The sequence below is a fragment of the Cebidichthys violaceus genome, unplaced genomic scaffold (genome assembly GCF_023349555.1).
Source record: "Cebidichthys violaceus isolate CVI_PGR_0920_01 unplaced genomic scaffold, fCebVio1.0.p SCAF_20, whole genome shotgun sequence".
Taxonomy (NCBI): Eukaryota; Metazoa; Chordata; class Actinopteri; order Perciformes; family Stichaeidae; genus Cebidichthys; species Cebidichthys violaceus.
In genome coordinates, this window is record NW_027176373.1 from 10,056,568 (window position 1) to 10,079,068 (window position 22,501).

The 22,501-nt window shown below is 41.9% G+C and overlaps 1 protein-coding gene across 1 annotated transcript; it reads left to right on the forward strand.

The window, feature by feature from the left end:
- The first annotated feature begins 1,258 nt into the window (after positions 1–1,258).
- Positions 1,259–7,955, forward strand: snx19a (sorting nexin 19a). Its single transcript, XM_068716565.1, has 11 exons — positions 1,259–2,737; positions 2,818–2,956; positions 3,046–3,146; positions 3,227–3,346; positions 3,727–3,845; positions 4,309–4,399; positions 4,505–4,655; positions 4,962–5,085; positions 5,822–6,006; positions 6,121–6,208; positions 6,985–7,955. The coding sequence occupies exons 1-11, from the start codon at positions 1,259–1,261 to the stop codon at positions 7,112–7,114; spliced, it is 2,727 nt and encodes a 908-aa protein (XP_068572666.1). The 3' UTR covers positions 7,115–7,955.
- The last annotated feature ends 14,546 nt before the right edge of the window (positions 7,956–22,501 follow it).

Sequence of the window (22,501 nt, forward strand, 5' to 3'; positions counted from 1 at the left end):
TAGGAGTTCAAATTGAGATTTTACATACAGGACATACGATCAGTTTGAATTTAGCTCCATCTTGATACATCTAATATTTATTTACATAAAAAATGATGATCCTATAATGTGATGGTATAATACAAACAGTAGCAGCCACTCTGAGTTACGAGTACTTTTACTTTAATTACATTTTGTTGCTGATACTGATGTACTTTATTCACTTCATCTTCTATGATGTCCTTCTTGTATGTAAAAATGCCCTTGTTAAACACTTTGTGACTTATGTTTGTGAAACGTGCTATATAAATACATTTTACTTACTTACTCACTTTTAAAGAAGTGACATTTTGAGTGCAGGACTTTTACTAGTATTGGAGTATTTCTGTACCGTGGTATTTCTTTTACTTAAGTAAATCATTTGTATACTTCCTCCTGCACTGCGATATTGATACAGTTTAGTTTTTGGGTGATTTGCTTAGTCACTTCAGCACATAAACATTTCTGAAATGTTTCTGCGCTGGTGTTAAATTGTATTTTGTGATAAAACACATTAATATAAAACAGTCTTTCATAAGCAGTCAGTATAAGTGATTTTGTAATTGGCAATATTATAGGCTGATTAGGTTAATTAATAAAGCATAAACCTGTCTTAATTTTAACGTTGATGGTACTGTACAGTGGCGAATAAATGAGAAACATACAAGTATTTACCAAATGATATATGGCAGAGACACACAGAATCAGTATTCATGTAAAAACAGTAGAGCTGAAACAGTTAGTCGATTAATCGATTTACAGAAAAAATTATGTATTTGGTAAGTTAATAGATAAATCATATTTTTAGGATGAAACACCCAAATTCCATTGTCAGGATTTGCTGCTTTTCATTATTGTCATTATTCAAGTTTTGGACTGTTGGTCAGACAAAACAAGTTGTCACCTTGGAATGTGTGTAAGTGGAATGGATGACATTTTTTTCCTGCATTTTGTAGATCAAACGGTGAAATGATTAATCGAGTAAATAGTCAGATTAATCGATAATGAAAATATTTGTTATTTTTAGCTCTAAACAGTGAAAAGTCTGCACCAATATACAGCAAACCAAAGTTATTGTCTTTACCATAATGATTTAAAAAGTGTTGTTTGGCTATTCAGGGGTTGTACATCAAATGAAGCAAGTCATCTACAATCACCACTCTATTCTTTGTGCTTGTTATATCACATAATGTATATCACAGTCTTTTTTCAACAGGACACGTTACACCAGCTGACTGTAATGCCTTCCACAACGAGCTCTCCTCACTGGACTTTATCAGAGTTACTCGGGCAGCGCAGGCTTTTAGGGCTCGGGGCTCTGCTGGCGTGGCTTGTCCTCTTCCATCTCCTCGTGAATGTTTGGCTCCTCTGCGTCTTCACCAGTCTCTTGGTGGTTCTCGGAGGTTGGCTCGGGTCCCGTGCCGTGCTGGACGCAGACAGCCTTCTGCACCTGGAACACTTTTTGCCTCTTGGCAAACTCAACCCACCTCAGTATTCGCCCGAACACGAGTGGAGGTTGAACCACGAGATCCACAATGCTGTCCACAAAGCGGTGCGGGACTTCGTGTCCTCGTGGTACCGCACTCTGCTGCCAGAGGTGGAGGGGGAGTTTGAACGTGCGGTGCGTAACACGATGCTGGAGTCGGTGATGGAGCTGAAGGAGCGCGCGCGGCGAGTGGACAGAAAGGCGCTGGTTCAGCGTCTGCTAGAGCTGTACGGCTGTCACCTGCAGAGCTACATGACGGCGAGGCAGATACAGTCAACGCAACAGCAGAGCTTTGGCCTCTGGCAGCTCTACAGTGAAGTAGATGTCCCTCACCCAGCTGTGAGCAGTGCAGCCGCTGAGCTCGGCTACTCGAGAGCTCTAGTTAACCTCATCTTACATGTGCTAGTTCCGTACCCCCATATGGAAACCAGGACTGGAGGTTACATGGTTACAGAGCTCATCACCTGCAATGTGCTGTTGCCGCTCATAAGCAGGGTGTCCGATCCTGACTGGCTCAACCAGACCATTGTAGACGTCATCACTAGGTCCAGAGAACAACAGGAGCTCCCGGCTGCGGCTGCTCTGTACAGGTGTCAGATCCTGCAGGAGTCCTGGACCACCTGCAAGTCACTGTCTTCCTCTGATCCGGCCAGCTTTAACAGCAGAAACACCTCTGACCTTGATGATCTGCAGAGCCAGAGTAGCATCTGTGAGAGGGATTCCTCGCAGGGCAGCATGGTCAGCCTGACGTCCACCGGGAAAGTAGAAGGTTGCCACGTGGGCTTGCTCACACCATGCAAAGTGAACTGCTGCTCCCTCACATCTGGCCGCTACTCCCACTCACCAGAACCCAAAAGGGTTTCATTGGACTCCTTGATTCAGTCAGACTCCGAAGACGACCTGACTGGAGGCTTTTGTGACTGCGGCTCTCCGACGAACATCTGCAACGCCATCACTTTAAAGGACGATGAGGCTTTCGGGTGCTTTGGTCCTCTGAAAAATCTTGGGCCCAAGATGGCGGTGCCCGAGGACTCCCAGTGGCCAGCAGGCATAGCCCAAGAGAAATCCCCAACATGTCCTCCAAGAAGACTTTGTCTGACCCCCTGCAACTTTGATACCCCCAACATCCAAGCTGCACCTTTGAACATCCACAATGTGCAAATTTCTGGCACTGTCGCTTCAAAGGAGCAGCGTGGCACAGGCACACATCCCTACACTCTCTACACTGTAAAGGTAACGCCACCTCTTACTTCCTGATATTTGAATATGTATTATCGATGAGCACACGTTGACCTCCACTTTCCGTTTTACAGTTCGAGACGATGGCTGCCACGGAGAACAGTGAAACTCTGCAACCTGTGTCCTGTCACACTGTCAACCGGAGATACAGCGAGTTCCTCAATTTGCAAACACGTTTTGAGGAGAAGCCTGAGGTCAAGAAAGTAATCAAGAGTAAGTGACTATCGTCCTCTTTAATTGACTGTTGAACTTCAGTATACGGAGACAGGTGCATCAATGCAAATCAATGTCGTGGATTTCAGATGTCAAAGGCCCAAAGAAAATGTTCCCTGACCTCCCATTTGGCAATGCAGACAGTGACAAGGTTGAAGCCCGTAAAAGCCAACTGGATACGTTCCTTAAAGTATGTATTGGGATCATAACTTCTGTAAGGAAAGGATTGATGTGATTCTGTAATTTGATTGCCTTGTTGTTTTTTTCAAGCAATTAAGCAGCATTCCTGAGACATCCAACAGTGAGGACATGCAGGAATTCCTGGCTCTCAACTCAGATGTTTGCACATATTTTGGAAGAAAGCCTTTTGCCAAGTCAAGAATCGATAAGGTCAGAGAGAATCTTCATGCTGTAGATCTTGTGAGTGTTATTGTAAGAAATGTACAAGCAGCTTATTGTTTCTCTGATAAAAGGAGGTTTTTCTCTCTTTCTCACCGAGAGGTATAGACGAGAATATTTATTGAACATTGATGTCTGTGTATGTGTCAATATGACTCCATATTGATATGAAGCTGAAGCCAGCAACTGGTTAGCGTATCTCAGCATAAAGACTGGAAGCAAGGGGAACAGCTAGCTGGCTCTGTCCAAAGTTTAAAAACAGAAATCTGCCGAAAGCTTGTCAATCAAAACTATAGATTCAATGGAAAGGTATGATCTATGTATTTTGTTTAGGGGACTTTAATTATCTCCTGTCTTCTCCATCATTAAAGATGATGGAAAATGCTTTAGACACCTTAAAGACAGCGTTCCCTCATCCTGAGTCCCTCAGTCCAATGGAGGACCTGGAGGGAGATGCTGATGGAAGAACAATGGACAGCAGGAAGTACAGGTGAGACCTCTACATCAGCCCGGGGCCATAGTTCCCAAATTGTCTTCCACAGTGACCCCTAAATAAGGAAGCAGTTTCCACTTGTGACCCGTCATCGCAGTCTATGTTTACCCATGTTGAGTCGTGACCACTACATTAAGTCATTTGAATGAATCTTAGAGGCTTTAACATTATCCAGGGATTTACAAGAAAAATCAACTCTAACATGAATCCATTTTATTTTGTGTTATCCTTGAGTCTGATCCACCTGCCCCAGTTTAATTTTGAGAACTCAAACCCAAAGGTCGCTCTCCCAACTGATTTGAAAATAAATTCCAACATACAGTGCAGGATGTCCACAAAAATCACTACAGAGTCTACACTTAAGTACACTTTGAATTATCTTGTTTGTCTGGTATTCTTATGAAATAAAAGGTGTTTTATTTTTGGATTCCTGTTTTTTTTGTTTTGTTTCATGCATCAGGAGGCTCATATTCCAAAGCAAAATTTCCCCATCTCTCAACATACCTGACCTACACCCTAAAGTGACATACTGCTTTAGTGAAGGCAGCGCTGTAAGCTACCACACTGTATTGACCATCTCTGATTTAAAAAAAGAAAATGTGTGTTTGAAACGGAAACTGGACACAGCTGACATTTTTTTGCTTTGCTCATCATAGATCCTCAATGGCATGTCAGTGTCGGGCCTGGAGAGCTTCGTCAAAGAGCAGGAAATACTTTTATGTGAGCCCAATGGGAAAGAGACAGCCAAGCAGAGCCGTGAACAGCCTGGCATGGACAAGAAGACGTCAGGGAAAACTCATGGCACAGGTTGATATTTTTTATGGATATACATTTTATTGTAACAGTCTTATCTTAGTTTTTATTCATAATGCCAGTACGGAAGTGCTGCATGCTTTGCAGCCCTGTAGAATCAACATGCAGTAACTCAGCATCACCACTTGGATGCAGTAAAACTCCATTGTTTCTTTGGCCGTTTTCTGAGTATTTCTAGGAGTCACTTTCCACCGTTGATGCATTTTGTCTGTACAGTGTGTCCTCTGTGGTTAAAGGTTTTCTTATTGTTGTGTTGCTGTGAATTTATTGTGTGTCTGCGTTTGTTGCTGTGCACTGCAGACACAGCTGTGGCAGATGTTGCCTTGAACATTCTGTGTCTGCTGATGAAGGACCAGTGGAGTTGGCTTTGCACTGAGAACATACAGAAGACCATCAGACTGCTCTTTGGCACCTTCATTGAGAGGTAAGTGTTCCTTTCAGTATGTTCCTGCTGTACATACAACTTAACATGTCAATAACTCAGCATCTGCATCCTGAAGAAGGCAGGAGTTTGTGTATTTTCGAAATAATCTCTAATCCCATATTTATTATTATGATTACTTCGGCTGACATTGATGCTACTAACACATACAAATTATGTGACTGCAGATTCATTTTGCTGGGATGTGACATTGTGGCTCTCTATTGTTTGCCCTTCATACAGCTGAACATCCAGATGTTGGGTTCTTCTCTAGTAAGCACTAAGTGGTTTGTAGCACTCGACTGCTGCATGACATTCTCTCAGATTGCCTTTCAAAATACAACTTTTTCTTTAAATATTTATGCCTCACTGGGAATCTAGAATTACCACTGGGCTTGTTATTACCACACAATCTGTGGGAACTGTGCTTGTCTAATCTCTTGTGTCCTGCTGTCATTAACTGATTATACTGGCTATTATAGTGCCTCGGGGAGTTTTAGGGTTCACTAAGCATGTCAGTAAACAACGTTCATGCTCCTTCATTGGTGCATAGAGATTTAAGAATACTTGTGTGTGTGCTTCCCCTTGTGTGTTCATTTTGTTCCTTGCTAATCAATCAACGCATGCTTGCATGTACAATATATGCATTATATGCATTTATTTTCACTTGTTTGTTTAGTGATAATGAGGCCCTTGCACAGAGGAACACTACTGCATTAAACTGCTGATTCTGTTTCAGATGGTTGGATTTAGGGGTTGCCCACCTTACCAGTGCCCCCTGCTGGGTGATTTACCTTCAAGTGCTGCAGGAAGCTGTATGGCCAGGCGGCACGTTGCCTGCTCAACCACGGCCAGAGCGCAGTGTCGCAGAAAGAGAGGAAACCAAGGAGCAATGTCTGGACTGTCTAATGCAGCTGCTGCCAGGTATGTAGATGCTGATTAAGGTTGTAGCTGTTTGAATGCTCCATACATTTTTATTTTCCGAAATGCTCCTGAAGCTATGTTGTTCTTTTTGATTTGCTTCATTTTTTGTGGCAGAGCTCATCACTGACATGTTGGGAAGTGAGAAGTACAGACTGAGCTTGGAGACCATGCTGGAGTCTTTACAGGATCATCAGATAAACAAGTGAGTCAACAAGCAAACTGTCGAGTAAACATATGTCTGATTTGGCTGTTTTTAGACGGGTACACTCATACAGGTTACAAATGTTTCTGGGTATCATATCTATAATACACTAAACAGTAGCTACTAGGGGTGCAGTCTACTGCTATAGCTACGATCTGAATGTGTTTATGTTTACAAAATTTTTTGTATTCGGATTGTACTGCCTAAACTGAGTCTAAACTAAAAAAGGAAAACAGAATGAGAGGTTAGTTGAAAAATACAAGTCAGAATTGCCTTTGGCCATATTTTCTTTAAAAACTGGAGGAAGTGTTTATAATGGGAGGAGGCTCAGATTAATGTCAAGCTGGTCCGAAGTGTCTATAATGAAAAATGAGAAAGGAAGGGGCAATAACAACTCATAGGCCACTATAGCATAATAATATAAATATTTATAATGTATATTATTAAAAAAAAAGAAGAGATTGTACATACAATGAGAGGAGATTCAGGTTGAAATTGATTTTGTTTGAAATGTCCATGAAAAAACAAGAAAGCTATTTACAATAATAAGAAAAGCTCTGTTGGCCTCTAAGTATGCACATTGGAGACGGTCCCTAACTCCTCAGTTTACTGTCTTCGGTCAAGTCATGCACAGTGCTACACATCATACAACAGTAAATACAATACATCTGCTCTATTTAATTATTTCATTTCCCAATATTGTCCATATAAGCCCTCTGTATTAATAACAGTAGATGTCAGCCTGTCATTTACCCCGTTTGTGTGATTATGTGCAGGCATCTGATCTACTGCATCTGTGACCTGCTGCTTGAGTTTCTGATCCCGGAGTCGTGCGACGAGGCCTTCCAGGGGTTTCTGCTGCAGAGCCTGGCCAAAGACGCAGAGAGGGACAATCCTCACACATGAACAGCACATGATGACACTCAAGATGCCCCACAGTTGTAGGCAATTGGTAGATAACATGCCGTACGTATGTATGAGGGTTGTGATTAGAGTCCACAGGGTGATGGCACATGATCGGTATCTTTTTGATGCGTTTAGTGCCGTCAGCTGAGCACTGTGACAGCTATCAATGGAATCAATGGAAAAAAAACGAGCTATAGGTGATTGTTTAAAATATCTGACTTTAACTAGACATTATGTACTAAGGTCATCGGGAAACTGCACATTTACAGTGTGTTCACTCATGTTGAGCAGCCAGTAAGATATTTGCACATTGCTGCTCAGGTGACCTATTTTGATAGTACGATTTCATGTCTGTCTCCTCCTATGGGCTGGGGAGTCTACTCAAGACCATATTTCATTTGAGCACATATGTTTCACAGTAAAATTCAGCATTGAAGTGAAACTTTGAAATTGGATTGTCGTATTAAAAGTTTGTTTTGGCATCGGCAGTGATGTTTGAGGATGTCTCCTCTTGCTTTGACCTGACCGTCTATGGGAACCACCCTTGAATGAATCTCCAGTGATTCACCTGACATCCCAGAATAAAATTTCATCCATAAAAAGTGATTTAGTGCCGGCTGTGTTATAGCCTTCCCATGTTCTTTTGACCCTGAGCAGCCGCTGAAAATACTCACTCCTTCACAGACAATCTCTCTGATGGGGCTATTATTATTATTATTATTTGTGTGAAGATTATGAAACCACAGCAAAAAATGGCAAATTGAGACAAAATGAGTAACAAAATCACCAGAATAACATTGTCCCGCAAAGACTCAGTATGTAGCGGTTTCTTGTGATAGAACTTTACTCAGCACTTACTCAAGTAATTTAATTCAAATTAAATGTTTTTTTCTTTTTTCTTCTGGGCCTTAGTTATTATTTGTTTTTATTGAACAAATTGCACATATACAATTTCACAAACTGTCTATTTATGGTCTTAGTGCCATATAACTGAAGGCAAAACTTAAATACTGGCCACCTTGTTATATACAGTCTATGGTGGCCACCCTTAGACTACCTATCCAATCAAATGAGGGTATTTTTTGTAGTTTTGTTTTGAAGATTGGTTTTCTGGACATACTTATATTTTCTGGCCAATTAAAAGTCTGGAATATCAATGTGGGCGGGGCCAACCTCTGTGATAAGTTTGTGTACGCTGTGCAGCGCGCTGTTGGGAAGTGGTTTTGGAAATAGTCCACTTTTACAGTTATATAAAAACAATGACAGCTCTTAAATTATTTAATTTTAACATGCCGAACAAATATCCACATCATAATATTCAAAGAAACGGTCGGAGGACGACGAAGGAAGTTAGCCTACCCCACAACAGGTGAGAATGTGGCGAGTTTAAAGACGCTAAAACATTACATTACATTACATTACAGTCATTTAGCAGACGCTTTTATCCAAAGCGAATTACAATAAGTGCATTGAACATTGGTAATCAAAAGAACTACTAGTCACCAGAAGTCATAAGTACATTTCCTTTTCCAAACAAGCATCTAAGAGCATGAAGCAGAGCATAACTCAGAGCCAAAGTACAGGGCAGAAACAAGAAAAACAGTTAGTGCTATAAGTAATACGAATACAATAAGTGCAACAAGCTAGTATGAAAACAATAAGCGCTAAGTGGAAGGCTCAGGGTAGCACTTCCTGAAGAGGTGGGTTTTCAGCCTGCGCCGAAAGATGGGCAGCGACTCCGCTGTCCTGACGTCGGTGGGAAGTTCATTCCACCACTGTGGGACCAGGACAGAAAACAGCCGTGACCGGGTCGATCGGCCGCCAGGACCTCTGAGCGACGGGGCAACCAATCGCCCCGAGGCAGCAGAGCGAAGTGGTCGGGCGGGGGTGTAAGGCTTGACCATGGCCTGGAGATAGGAAGGAGCTGTTCCTTTCACTGCCCTGTAGGCTAGCACCAGAGTCTTAAACTGGATGCGAGCTCTTTCAGGTAGCCAGTGTAGAAAACGGAGAAAGGAAGTTGTGTGGGAGAACTTGGGGCGATTGAACACCAGGCGAGCTGCGGCTTTCTGGACAAGCTCCAGAGGTCTGATGGCCGACGCCGGGACTCCGGCGAGTAGAGAGTTGCAGTAGTCCAGGCGGGAGATGACAAGAGCCTGGATGAGAACCTGCGCCGTCTCGTCAGTCAGGAAGGGACGAATCCTCCTGATGTTGTAGAGCAGGAATCTGCAGGAGCGTGTAACGGATGAAATGTTTGCCGAGAATGACAGTTGGTCATCCAGGGTCACACCCAGGTTCCTCGCAGTCCGAGTTGGCATCACCACGGTATCGTCAATGGTGATGGACAGGTCCCGGTGCGGGCAACCCTTCCCCGGGAGGAACAGTAGCTCAGTTTTGTCTAGGTTGAGCTTGAGGTGGTGTGTCGTCATCCACTTCGAGATGTCAGCCAAACACGCAGCGAAGCGCGTCTCCTCTTGGGTGTCACCGGGGGGGAAATGACAAGACCAGCTGGGTGTCATTGGCATAACAATGGTAGGAGAAGTCATGCGAGCGAACAACAGAACCCAGAGATGTTGTGTAGAGCGAGAAGAGAAGGGGGCCCAGAACTGACCCTTGCGGAACCCCCGTAGTCAGCATGCGTGGTTCCGACACGGCCCCCCTCCAGGTCACCTGGTAGGATCGACCCGTCAGGTAGGATGCAAACAGGGAGAGTGCAGAGCCTGAGACGCCCATCCCCTCGAGGGATGAGAGGAGGATTTGATGGTTCACAGTGTCAAACGCTGCAGACAAGTCCAGGAGAATCAGGACAGAGGAGAGAGAGTTAGCTCTCGCGGCGTGAAGCGACTCTGTCACCGCAAGGAGGGCCGTCTCTGTCGAGTGACCCACTTTGAACCCGGACTGGTGGGGGTCCAAAAGGCTGTTTTGGTGGAGATAGGAAGACAGTTGGTTAAAGACAGCATGTTTAAGTGTTTTGGATAGAAAGGGTAGAAGAGAAACCGGTCTGCAGAAGAAGCTCCTACCACTCCGTCTCTGCACCATGTTCTGGCACGCACCTTGTGACGTAAGATGACAGCGTCTCCCCCATGAACCAACCAATGGTAAGATACAACGCTACTTTTATCTGGGTCGGGTCAAGTGATAACGTGTTAATTAATGATGCATATTATATGACGAGGTCACTAAAGGTGCACTCGAATCTATTGTTTGTTGCCTGTGTATTTATAATTGTTTCCTGCTTGAAATTGCTTGATGGTAGGTTTCAGGTCTGCAGTCAGCCGTCATTCTGCAGAGTTTATCACAGGTAACCTTCCGCCTGCCACGCGCATGTCGGAGCCTTATTGTCGGGCCTGTGTTCTAGATCTGGTTGTAATATTAATAAATCAAATTAATATTTAAGTTGATTTTTTTGTGGTGTCACATTAGTACATTTGGGAGCTGCATGATCATGGAAAGGGTAAAATAAATAAAAAATAAAATACCTTGGCCTATTTCCCAGCAGAGTGCAAACACTGGGTCATCTATTCTAAAGAAGAAAATTAGGTTTCAACTTTGAATAAGAATTTTTCTGATTTCACGTGTTTCTACAGGCAGCAGATTATATTATTTATTATATAGCCTACAGGTGCTCGACCACAACATGTTGAGTAACGGGGAATATCTGATTGTTTCCAGGCTCCCAATAGATGCTGAAGGAGAAACTGATGTTTCTGCCTAAATCAATAAGTCCCTTTATTAAAAACAAACTCAAAGAGATCTGGATGAGTTGGGATCAGTTCAAAGCTCAGCTTTTAAATTTTCATCAAAAAATACAGCATGGTATATAAAGTGTCATATACTTATCTCTAGTTAAAGAGACATCTGGATTGATCTGTTTTTCATTTATTTGTTTGTTGATTTTTCAGTTCCTGGCAGTTTGATTAAGGATTTCCATAAAATGCAATATTTGTACAATGCAATAGTGCTGCATCAAATACTATAATCGTGAAGCTTTAAGATCACACTGTGTAGGGGGTTCACGTATAGAAACGTGTGTCTAAATGTGCGCTTTTTGTTTCCTCGTGCATTTCAGAAGTACTCTGTGAATTGGATCTCAGGAACATTTAGCACAGCCCACTTCCTTTCTCATGATATCATGGGCTGATACTGGCGGGCTCCCACCTCCTGTCTCATGCTTTGGGACTTTACTGGCAACCAGAGGAGTCCAAACGCTTATGCTGCGTTGATGGTGGCCCCCATACTGTACGTCTGTACGTCTCTAAGTCAGAGCAGCTGTATTCTCAACACAAATCTCTCAATGGGATAAACATCTGGGAAATCTCACAACTAATCTCTGACTGACATGTAGACTGCTACAATCTCAGATTTATCAACTACGTATAATAGATTGACTCATTCCAACTAAAAAGTAAACATACAAAATATTTTAAGACCTTTTTCATAAAATATTCCTCATTTGTTTCCTTTTTAGTTAAATTTGAAAAATGCTCAGTGAATGTAAAGACGCTTATTTATTTCCAGCAAGACGAGTCACTATTTGATTACAGATTGACCATAAATGAGCATTTTTACCATGAGTAGGTAACTTTCGGCATGTGTGCCACCATTGGCACATTGTAGCTTAATCAATGGCGCACTAGTAGTAAGTGTGCCAGAGAGTTTTTTGGAAATGTTTAAGTGCCCTCTCATCAGTATGCCAAAATACACTCCTTCAAAGACAGTGGCAGTTGCACGGCCTATGTTTTTCTGCAAATGACCGGCCCTTCTCTGCCTCTGATTGGCTGGTTCTCGTTGCCTTCTTGGCAAAATTTGTTACGTCTATAGCTGACGAACAAGACATTGATGTTTTCATAAGGATGGCAGTCTTCTTGTACGTTGCTCTCATACATTATATAATTACAAAGTCCTGATTATGTGAGAGAAAACATTTTTTTGAAAGCATAACATTGCCTTTATGGATGGAATATAATACAGATCCGTTTCTGATGTGGCGTTATAATTAAACTTAGTTGGTGACCCCTTGTCTAGTTTGAGTCCAGTTTGATGTTGATCTGAACACCGGACCTGACCGATTTACAGAATTTCTACCACTAGGTGTCACACTTGACTCAGCAGCCGCTCACGAACAGAACATAATTAGTCTGATAAACCTCTTGAATGAGAGTGTGTGAGGCCAGTCCATGTGGTGGCGGTTATGCACCTCTGAGATGGTTTATCCAAAAGCCAATAAGCACTAAATTTAAAGAAGAAGCAGAGAGTGAAGCGGCACCACAATCAGCAGGACAATCAACACTTCGTGTTTTTGTTTCTCGCAACAGTTTTAGTTTTCTTTGAGACTAAAGGCCTTTACACACGGGAGGCAACAACATATGTTTTCTAACTGTTGTTTTTGTCATGAGTACTTTCACGCAGAAGGGCAATATAACACAGCAACGTCAGGTGAGAGGTGAAATAGATTTTTCTTAGCTTCCGCATTTAGAATAAAGGCATCAACCAATCACGTTGTGATGAACATATTCAAAATTACATATATTGCACAACAACATAGAGGCTCCATGGTGCGACCCAAGAGGGCAAACTTTATTAACGCTGCACTGTGTAACTGTTTACCAGCGGCTCTCAAATTCACGCTGAATAAAATAACTTACAGTACCGTAAACTGTACAACACCTTACTACAGACGCTGCTCTGAGCCAGAAGGTCCTCGGTAGTTGGTCCTTTTTCTGTCTCTTCAAACCTTTAATTGAAAAAGACTGTCGCAAATTTATCTTTTTCGTGTTGTTTATTTGTCACATCCTCCGTGGTGTATAGGCCTTAACTCTGCTGCGTTTTGTTTCGTGACCCCAAAAAACACACAAACTTTCAAGAAAAAAAACACAATGTGCACATCTTCTCCCCTCCCACCTCTACTGAAAATGGATCTCCTAAATGTTGCCGGCTTGGCAGTAAGATATTATCATGTTAATCACGTTGTCGTATTTTTATTCCTAATGAAATACAAGACAGATTTCGCACTGTGACGCTGTCGGCACAGGTTGCTGATATAGGCTACTTTTTATTTTTCCAGGTCCAGTTACAATGACAAATGCTGGTTCAGATGATTTTCGTGAAAACAAACCGTTCATGCACCGGAATGAACCGGCAAAACCGGGAAGCTACCCAACTCTTGCTTCACATGTTTTGGCTTTATATTACTACTATTACGAACCTAAAGGTTGGCGTAAAGTCTGTCACAAATTTAAGTGTTGCTACAGGGTCTGTTTACTACAGTCATTTTACTCTCATTTTATTTTCATTGTTAATAATGCTGTCCACTTTCCATGCTTTTAAAAAGGGTGCAAAAAATACCTGTATGGAATACCAATAGATGTACTGTAATGACTGCAACCAGTGCCATGTTGCTGTTAAACTAGTTTCATACAATGCACATTCAACATTGTTTTAGAGAAAATGATCAATAATGACTGCTGCTCATGATGATGAGATCGATTAAACATGATGATGATGATGATGATGAACTGGATTCCTGATGATTCTCAAGGTTCCAAACAACAGATGTCCTCTACGTGTGTTATATTTTGGGGTGTCAGCCAGAATTGACAGTTTGCTCACTGACCACAATCAGTCCCACCTTTTAAACCACAGCACCACCAGTCCAACTAAAGCAGCTGAAGCATCATGAAGTGAGTAAGTGAAATGGGGAATTCCATCTCAAAAAGATGATCGTACACAGCCTACTCATGCACATTTCGCACAGACTTCCAGATGTTACAGTTACTCAGAGCAGAGGAGGATCACCAGCTGAAGTTGACAAGTGTGTATGTACTACATCTGAATGTTGAGGTAAACCTCTGTAGCGTAATTAAAAACAGGATTTTACTTTAAACTAATATCACCCGTGTTTCTAACGGACAACAGATGTTATCATTTCTTGATAACATCCAACAACAATGATGGAATATCTATGACACAGAAAGCAGTGGCAACGTCTCCCGGTGTCGGCGTCCCAAATCGCTGGTTCTAGCATCTGACCATGAGATGAAGTGAATCTGGTTCCTGTTAGCGGTGTGTCCTCTGCTGCTCGGTACAGATGTGCAGTGAGGCCTTTAAGGAACTCTTGACACCCCCGCTTCAGTGCCCTACTTTTTATCTTCTGGAAAAACTCAGATGACCAAGCTTTCTGGGAAACAGCAACATATTTCAATCGCAATGTGACTTTGTCCAATCGCATTCCACCTGGCTGGGTTTACTCCACCCCTTCTCCCATTTTATTTTTATTTAGTTTGGCCAGTAGTTTGGGTCAAAGAGGAGAAGAAAACGTACGAGCGGACAGAGAGGAAGGCAAACCATGCTGTGTGTTGACCCAAGTGATCGGTGGTGTTATTTAAAAATTCACTTGCAATAAGCAGAGGGAGAAACATGATCACTCGGGGTCCTGACCCCACCTTGGGATAACTGTCTGAGTCAAACCATCCGTCATCCTCACTTCTGGTAACTGACTGCCTCTGATGACTCCTGACCTCTGAACACGTTCCTTGGTGGTTCATCAAGAGTTTCTTGGAGGTCAACACGATATTTTAAAAACTATTGCATTGATTGATTGTACGTATTCACAAATTCTTGATGCATTTTTTTGAACAAATAACAAAGTATAGTACTTTATTTCCCTGCAGCTACTATCATAATTAGTTCCGGGGGGGTCCCCAAACAAGAATTTACATTTTTATAATTTTCTAATCTAATTGGTTAAGTCTTACCTATCATCGAATCATGTTTTTGGTTGTTGTTTTTTTGCTCATTGATTGATGCTGTTTGTTGTGTGTGGGTCCGTGTCAAGCCCCAGAGAAGGACTTTTTAAGCAAATCTTACATAGTGGCCGAAAGGTGGAATTACAATTTCCGGGTGCGTCAAGTGATGCCCATTAAGAGTTTTTCCCATAGACTTACATTGGGAAAGAGACGTCTGTAACTCAGCGGTTAATTTTTATTTGGGAAATCAACTTCCCAGTACAAAAACTTGAGTAGCCGTTGTTTAAATCGTTGGGTCTTAAGATGCACTAATTCCTTTCTCCGTTCCTGTGAAAGAGACAAAGAATGAGGCTGGACCGAATGCCGGGAGGCTAAAGAAAACACAACTGCGCTTGATCGATGGACCCAAGGGGACTGTAGATCGCTGAAAGTTTCGGGTAAATTTTTCAGAATTTCATAGAGAGTTATGCACCACCGAAAAACTTTAATGAATGGGGTAAATTTCAGTATTATTTACAGGCTTATATTTGTATTAAATATATGCAATATACAGTATCATAATTTATTGGGATAAACCAAGCAATTATATGTCAAATCAGACAGTCAGCAGCCCCATATAGCCCATATAGAATGATCTTTTGAATATCAAAATGCTAACCTCATGCTAATTTTCATAAGTTGGTGGGACTCACAAGAACAAACGTGTTTGTAATATTAATGTAGTGACTTTAATATCCTTTATCATGTGGTCTTTCCATTATTTTGTCCAACGTAACTTTTGGAGACCTGTGAGGTGAAGACTGACCGAAGAATGTCCAAAAGCAAGCTGTTTTTGTCTTCATCCCCTGAAGGGAAAATTCTCTTCTCAGTCCTTCCTTTCCACGTCAACTCAGGTCAACAAGTGCAGAGTTGCCCAGGAGCGTCTGACGATTCAGCGTCTTGACTAAAGACTCTTCAGCAGGGTGGATGCTTGCTGCCACAGATATTTGAAAATATAGTAGAGTCCAGTTGAGACTAAACATACTCACTGCAGCTAGTAGTGGTTACTGTTGTTGCAACCGCCAGTCAAAACACAGAGACATTTTGACAGACATTTCTTCCTGAGGTCAAGGTGCTCTGCTTGGTATGTGTTTCAAGAGTTTGCCTCCACCACAAATTACCATGTCAGAGATCTTAAAATAGTACAAGTTACTGCAAGTTTGGTAAAAAATATTTGGAGATCACAATCTGTGTCTTCACTGCTTACCCCTGTACGGTGTAATTAGTGGCTGTCACCGACATGATTCACTCTCCCACTGTCCAACGTGCGTGGCTACTGTTTTTTTTTACAACAGGCATATGTCAGGGACAGACCTTTTCTGGTGTCTTTATGGAAAACATCAGACTGCCAGTGGTTCTCAACTTTTTTTAGCTTTTGACCTTTTACAGCCAAGAAGTGCCAAATTCTTTTTAAGAACAGCAAGCTTCACTGCTATTGCGTTCCATCTGCCAACAGGCTTCATGCATACTTTTATAGCTGTTGACATTACCGGACAGAGGCAAAACGGAGGAAATATCTTGCACGCAGCGGTTTTGTTGCAGCTTCTAGACAGCAGCTGTCTCAGGGTGATGAAACCGAGCATGTCGGAGTGTATTCCTTTCACACCTGAGAACGGATTGATAGGGGGAGAGGGTTCTTAAGTTCTTTCCCTCCCCCTCTGTACACCTTCTTTACATAGTAGTTACCGGCTGTACCTCAAAGGAAGTGTAAAAAGTGACACCACCTGTCATTTTAATAACCAGCCTTTTGTATAAGCCCTCGGCAAAAAAAGGCCGGGCTCATGCTCTGCGTCTCCTCTGCTTAAACATGTACAACATGGTAATAAGGCCGCCGCAGGGTTTGTTTTTCTACCTGCACCACCAACGGCATGACACATTATCATTTCAAACAGCTCCATGTAGCATAAGAAGAAGAGTAGATACCGAGTATATCTCTATTTGTTTTGTAGAGTGGAAATGCTCCTTCGTCGACTATACATACATGAAATCTTCTCTCCTGCAGTGTGTGAGGATGTATGAGGTCATTGAACAAGAAGCAGATCCTGTATCAGGCTCGGGGAAGGCGGTCATATTTGACGGGTATCCAGGAATTAATCCAAGCCGTCATTAGTTATTCTGACCTCTACGCAGGCGGAAAGCAGGCGGAGGTATGTGAGCAGTGCCAGTAAATCCATCCAGCGGGGTCCGGGGTATCATCGCAGAAGAATGCAGCTTTGCATTGTGCCAGGTTCGAGATTTAATATCAGCAACATGTGGCGCGGGATAAGATGTAATGAGTAAGTATTCCACGGCGCTGGCAGAGGTTAAGATGAGTACAGTTTGGTCTGATGATGAAATGCCACCGTGGTTCAAGTTTTAAATGACACACTCTGACTGCAATACAGCACCTGCAGGACATTTCTGCCCCTTGCAATAAAAGGCATCTGTGTACATGAGACTGTCATGACCCAAAACTAATTCAAGAGTTACATTACTTGAGACGGTATAGTCAGGCTGGTCAATGCTGTGCCAGAACACTGTACTTTCTGAGCAGATGTGAAGCTTATAAAAGCCTTACAAATCCTGATTGTTATTATGGTTACATGCACTTAAATGAAGGTCAAATAAAGTGTGTGTGACACTTTTGTGACATCATTTGCATATCAACAACTCGCCCATTTTTAACTTGAGAAGTGCAGGACGCAGCGAAAAGACACCATGTGCAGTGTTTTACATTTCTTTTGATTCATCATTCATTTTAATGAGGGAGATATTATATTCCATACAGGAATCTTTACGCTTGTTGGTGTTGATTTCATAGAAAAGCTTTCAGTGAAGAGACTAGTAACAGGTGTGTTTATACAGGTCTGACTGTAGTGTTTTTTTTGTATGAAACCCTAGCAGGCAGGTCTTCACTCTTCTGTGTGTGAAGTGACCTGTGTGAAATGAGGTCTGATGGCTTTATGGGGGTTTGGGGACTTCTGGGAAATGGCTGTAATTGGATTAAGACTGTGACCGCTCTCCTAAAGACGAAAGCCATGAAACACCAGCTAGCAGGCTTTTTTTTTTTTTTCAGTGGTACCAGTCTGTTGTTGTTGATACGCAACATGCACTTTACAACACTATTAACACGCTATGAATGACTAAACGATCTTGTTAAAGCTCAATGACTTCAGGATAAAGATGTGTTTTAGATTGTTTGTGCTGTCTGTTGCTATGAATTTGACTCTGATATCTTCCAAAAACATACTCAATTGTATTATTACCTTGATATAATTATCATGTGATTTGGGGTTTTGCATTCAGGTTGGAGAAGTCGATTCAGACTGCAGGGATGTCTGTTGAAGAATAGCCACATCAGCAGAAAACTTTTCAACAGCTCAAATTCACGCCTAACAACTATACTCATTTAAAAAAACCCTTTTGGATCCATCTCTCAGAGGCCGTAAGGGAGCACTGCAGTGAACCAGATCACTGTAGAGACACTCTATAGTGATGGAATATTTGTGTGTTTGTTTGTGTGTGTGTGGGCGTGTGTGTGTGTGTGTGTCATTGCTACAGTGTTTTTGTACTAGCATCACCACATTGCAGAGTGTCACACATAAGACTTGACTTCAGAGGATGCACGTTCTCTTTTTGATTTCAAATGTAGTACAAGAAAGGGGGTGGGTGAGTGTGTGTGTGTGTGTGTGTGTGTGTGTGGGGGGGGGGGGGGGGGTCTGCTGCTGTAATATGCGACACATGAGAAAAAAAACAATATGCCAGCTGACAATACAGAATAACCACACTGACGCCAGAGTTGACGTAGGACTGCAGTCACCTCAGTGTCTGTCAGGGCTTCCCTCCACAATCATCATTCATGTGATCGATATCGACGTAACACGAACAAGGCTAGCTCTGTGTGGGAGTAGATTTGGCTTAGAACCGAGTTGGAGAGGGAACACTGAAGTCCACCAAACTGTCTTTCTTTTTATTCTTATTTGAATTACAAGATTTGTACTTGAAATATTTGTATCTGTCGTAATACAGTATGTGATGTGTAATCATGCTGTTCTTTTACCCCGTGACTTCACACACAGGAAGCTAAATGATTGTGATTTACACATAACATGTTTACTGATTGACTAATCCCCCAAGCCTTGCCCTTTTACATTTATGAAGCTATGTGTGGTGAATTTAGTCAAATGAGGAGTCTTTACAGAAAGTAAAGCTGGACCTCCAAAGAGAAGATGAATTCATTATATTTTTTTCTGTACATCGTGATCACATGCAATCTTGTGCCGGGAAGAGAGAAGTGATTTCACTGTTGTGTGCTGCTCTTGAGCCAGAGCTGGTTTCACCTCCTCTCCTCTCCCTCCTGTAGAGTCAAAGGGTTTGCATTAACACTTGGCTTGAAAGAGAGGGACTTTCTCAAGATCGTCTTGTTCTTGCCACGACTGAGAGCGCACTCAGAAAGCAATGGGATCTGCACAAACAGCAGGGAACGTGAGCGCAGTGTGTTCCCCCCTCAGGTTATCGACCAGACATCAGCTGCTCTTTACTCTTTAAGTGCGTCTGACGCTTTGGCATCTCGCTGTGATTGGACTGTGATTGCTCTGAGTGGATCTCATGAGCTCACATCACCACTGTATACCCTCACGTTGGGCCTTTTTTATTTATTTAAGTTTGTGTTTGCACCCCCCCCCGCCCCCCTCCGCAAGTCACGTATTTATTTTGTTCATGTGGAAACCACAGCTGGTTTACATCCTGGCTCTGGAGCTGCAATCACAGTTTGAAACCAGAAGATTTCCATATCTGTATTTGAAAATCCAACTTATGAAATTCACATGTTCATGCATTTATTCTAATGATGTCTTGTTCACATGGAAAACTGCAACACTGTACATTTTTCTTTACATTTTAAGTCCTGAACTGTTTTGTTTTTTTTGGCCAATGTGGATTTGATGCTCATGTGAGTATTATTGTGCTTCACATTAGTGACAGGTGACTTCTTTGCCACTTCAGGGAAACAATTGTTCCAGCCCAGAGACCAAAATAATATGAATCTGTTATTCTAGACAACTTTTCGTGTCCCAAACATGTTTTATCGCTGTTTTTCTCATGTTTTATTACTTAATTACACCAGCGCCACCTATCCGTGTAGAGTTGGTGGAGTCCTGCCGACCCCGCACCAGACCTCCACCCCAGGCAGCTCTGTATTTGGCGTCAGTAAACCCCTGCTGGGTTGTGTAACATCCACAGGAGTGGGCTGGTTGATTTATTGTACAGGTGTTGGGAGGCTCGGAGCTGCTGGAGCTCCAGTCATAAAACAATGCTAGGGGCATGTTCGCTGACTGAGCGGGGTCAAGACGCACATGTGGACAGGTGGAAACGCACGGTAGTCTCCTTTGTATGCAGATGGGAGCGTTCACCCTTCGGACTTTAATACACACACATTTTTATTTGACGATTACATCCAGGACACAAGTTCTCCGTGGGTTTTCTCTGTGTACTCTCTATGTTCCCATGCCAGGTGTTGTGTTGGTATGAAGGCGTGTGTACGGGTATTTAATGAAAGACGAGGGAGGCCCGAGGCTTCTCTGCATGTCTCAAATCTCACAAATCTCAGGCGCAATTGTTTTAAGACAGTTTCCATATTTTGTCTTTATGGTCTACAGAAGGTTTAGACGTTTTTAAAGGCAGGTTGGGAGGAAAGATGTCTGTTAATGTTCAGCTTGAACTGTTTCAATATGACTTTTTTCCACTATTTAGAGACTGTTAGTATTATTAGGACATACTGAACTATCCGTGTTCCGCAGAGCAGTAACATTCAAAGAACAGTTTAACAAATTATTATTTAAAGCATACAAGTCCCAGAGTTCTGTTTGAAATAGGTTTTTTTGTATGTTCGGGGGAGGAAACGCACTTTGATCAGGGTTATTTTGTCTGAATTACAACAGAAGAAGACAAGCAAATTGTGCAACTTGTGAATTTAACAAATCCCTGCAGCTATACTACGCAAATAGGTTTTCTCTTCAAAGTGCTTCGGATCAGCTGGTGCATAGCTTTCACACAATGTCGAGTTACGATGCCTGATTACGAATCTCCTGTCACGTCAACTCTTTTCTAGAGCGCTCTGAAATAATCTGTATATTTATTATGATCTTAGAATCATTTTGCATTCAGCTAAAATGTGTCAATGAAGACATATGACGACTCGTTTCTTTAGTCACAAGAAAGACAAAGTGAAAGACAAAATCCTGCAGTTCAGGCATGCAAAGTTCCAATGTTGGGAATTAATCCAGTAAGTCCGACTCTGACTGCTTGACAGGGTAGCAGCAGGGGGCGGGGCAAAGGGTCAGTGGGGTGGAGGATTGATCCTTGGTGTCTCTGAGAGGAGTCTGGTATTCCCAGTTTCTGAAGGGTGACAAAAGGCCCTGATCTCTGCAAAGGCTTTTGATCAGTCGAGGAGATGTGTGTGGAGCAGACGGGCCAACTCCAGGAGGATCAGGTCTTCACAGATGTCTCTGGGATATTCATGACCTTCAAATATAAATATTAAGTTGTTTGCAATTTTGCTCTGAAGCTCCAAGATTTTTTAGTAGTTTAGAGTCTATTTCATTCAGACGCAGGTCGTCCTTCATTAGAAAAATGAATATTCCTGTGCAGAGCTGACATCATGCCAGGAAAATGTTGACATATTTTACCTTATTAAGAATTACCATTATCAATCATTTGAAAAATATTCGGAAATGGAAGCAGATGGAGACTGCAAATATTGTTGGAATTCCTGACCAGTGTTATGTCCACAAATACTTCATTTGGTTTTTTTTTTAAATCAGCTTTGAAATGCACCCAGTGTATTTTCACAGATCTTATAAGGGTTAGGGTTAGTGAGTGGTGTAACATATTTTCTCAATTACCACACAGGGCCCTGGTGAAATATGTTGACCAATTGTATAAATATGTTCTAGTATGTTCTAGCCTTGGACAAGTCTTCATCATCTTGTTGAAATGAGAATTGGAAAAAAGATGGTTTGAAACTAAAGAGATTTGAAAGTTAGTTTTCACTTTGTCACACACTTGATGCCACTTCTTATTTTATAGGCGGCAGGTTTAGTTCAAAAGATGCTGATCCCTTTTTCTTTAGTCAGCAAATCCCTTGATGATTGCATGATTATAAGAGAGATTTATTTTATGTTCTCACTTCAAAACAGTGTGCATAACAATTGATATAATCAAGAACATCTGCTGTTTTATGTATATACTGTGTGTATGTATAAGTATTACTGATCATATAATGATACTATTTAGTGCTTCATTGTAGTTATTCTTATTATTCTTAGTTATTCTAGTTATTCTTTAGCTTACCAATAACATGGAATACAAACTGTCTTTGTTAGCTCTACATTCAGACACATAATGTATGATTGTCTCCGCTATAATATCTCTCAACATTTGTTGACTCACAACCTTTAAACGGTATATAAAGGAAATATCTGCAGGAGAGCCGATACTCTGATTACTGTTCCATGTTGAATTATGTCTGTACTTAGTAAAGGGCTTCAGGCAAAGTGCCTGTTTGTGATTACAGTGTAAAGGTTACTGAGATCATGTGAAACTTCAAAATCTGTGTCAGAATAATGCA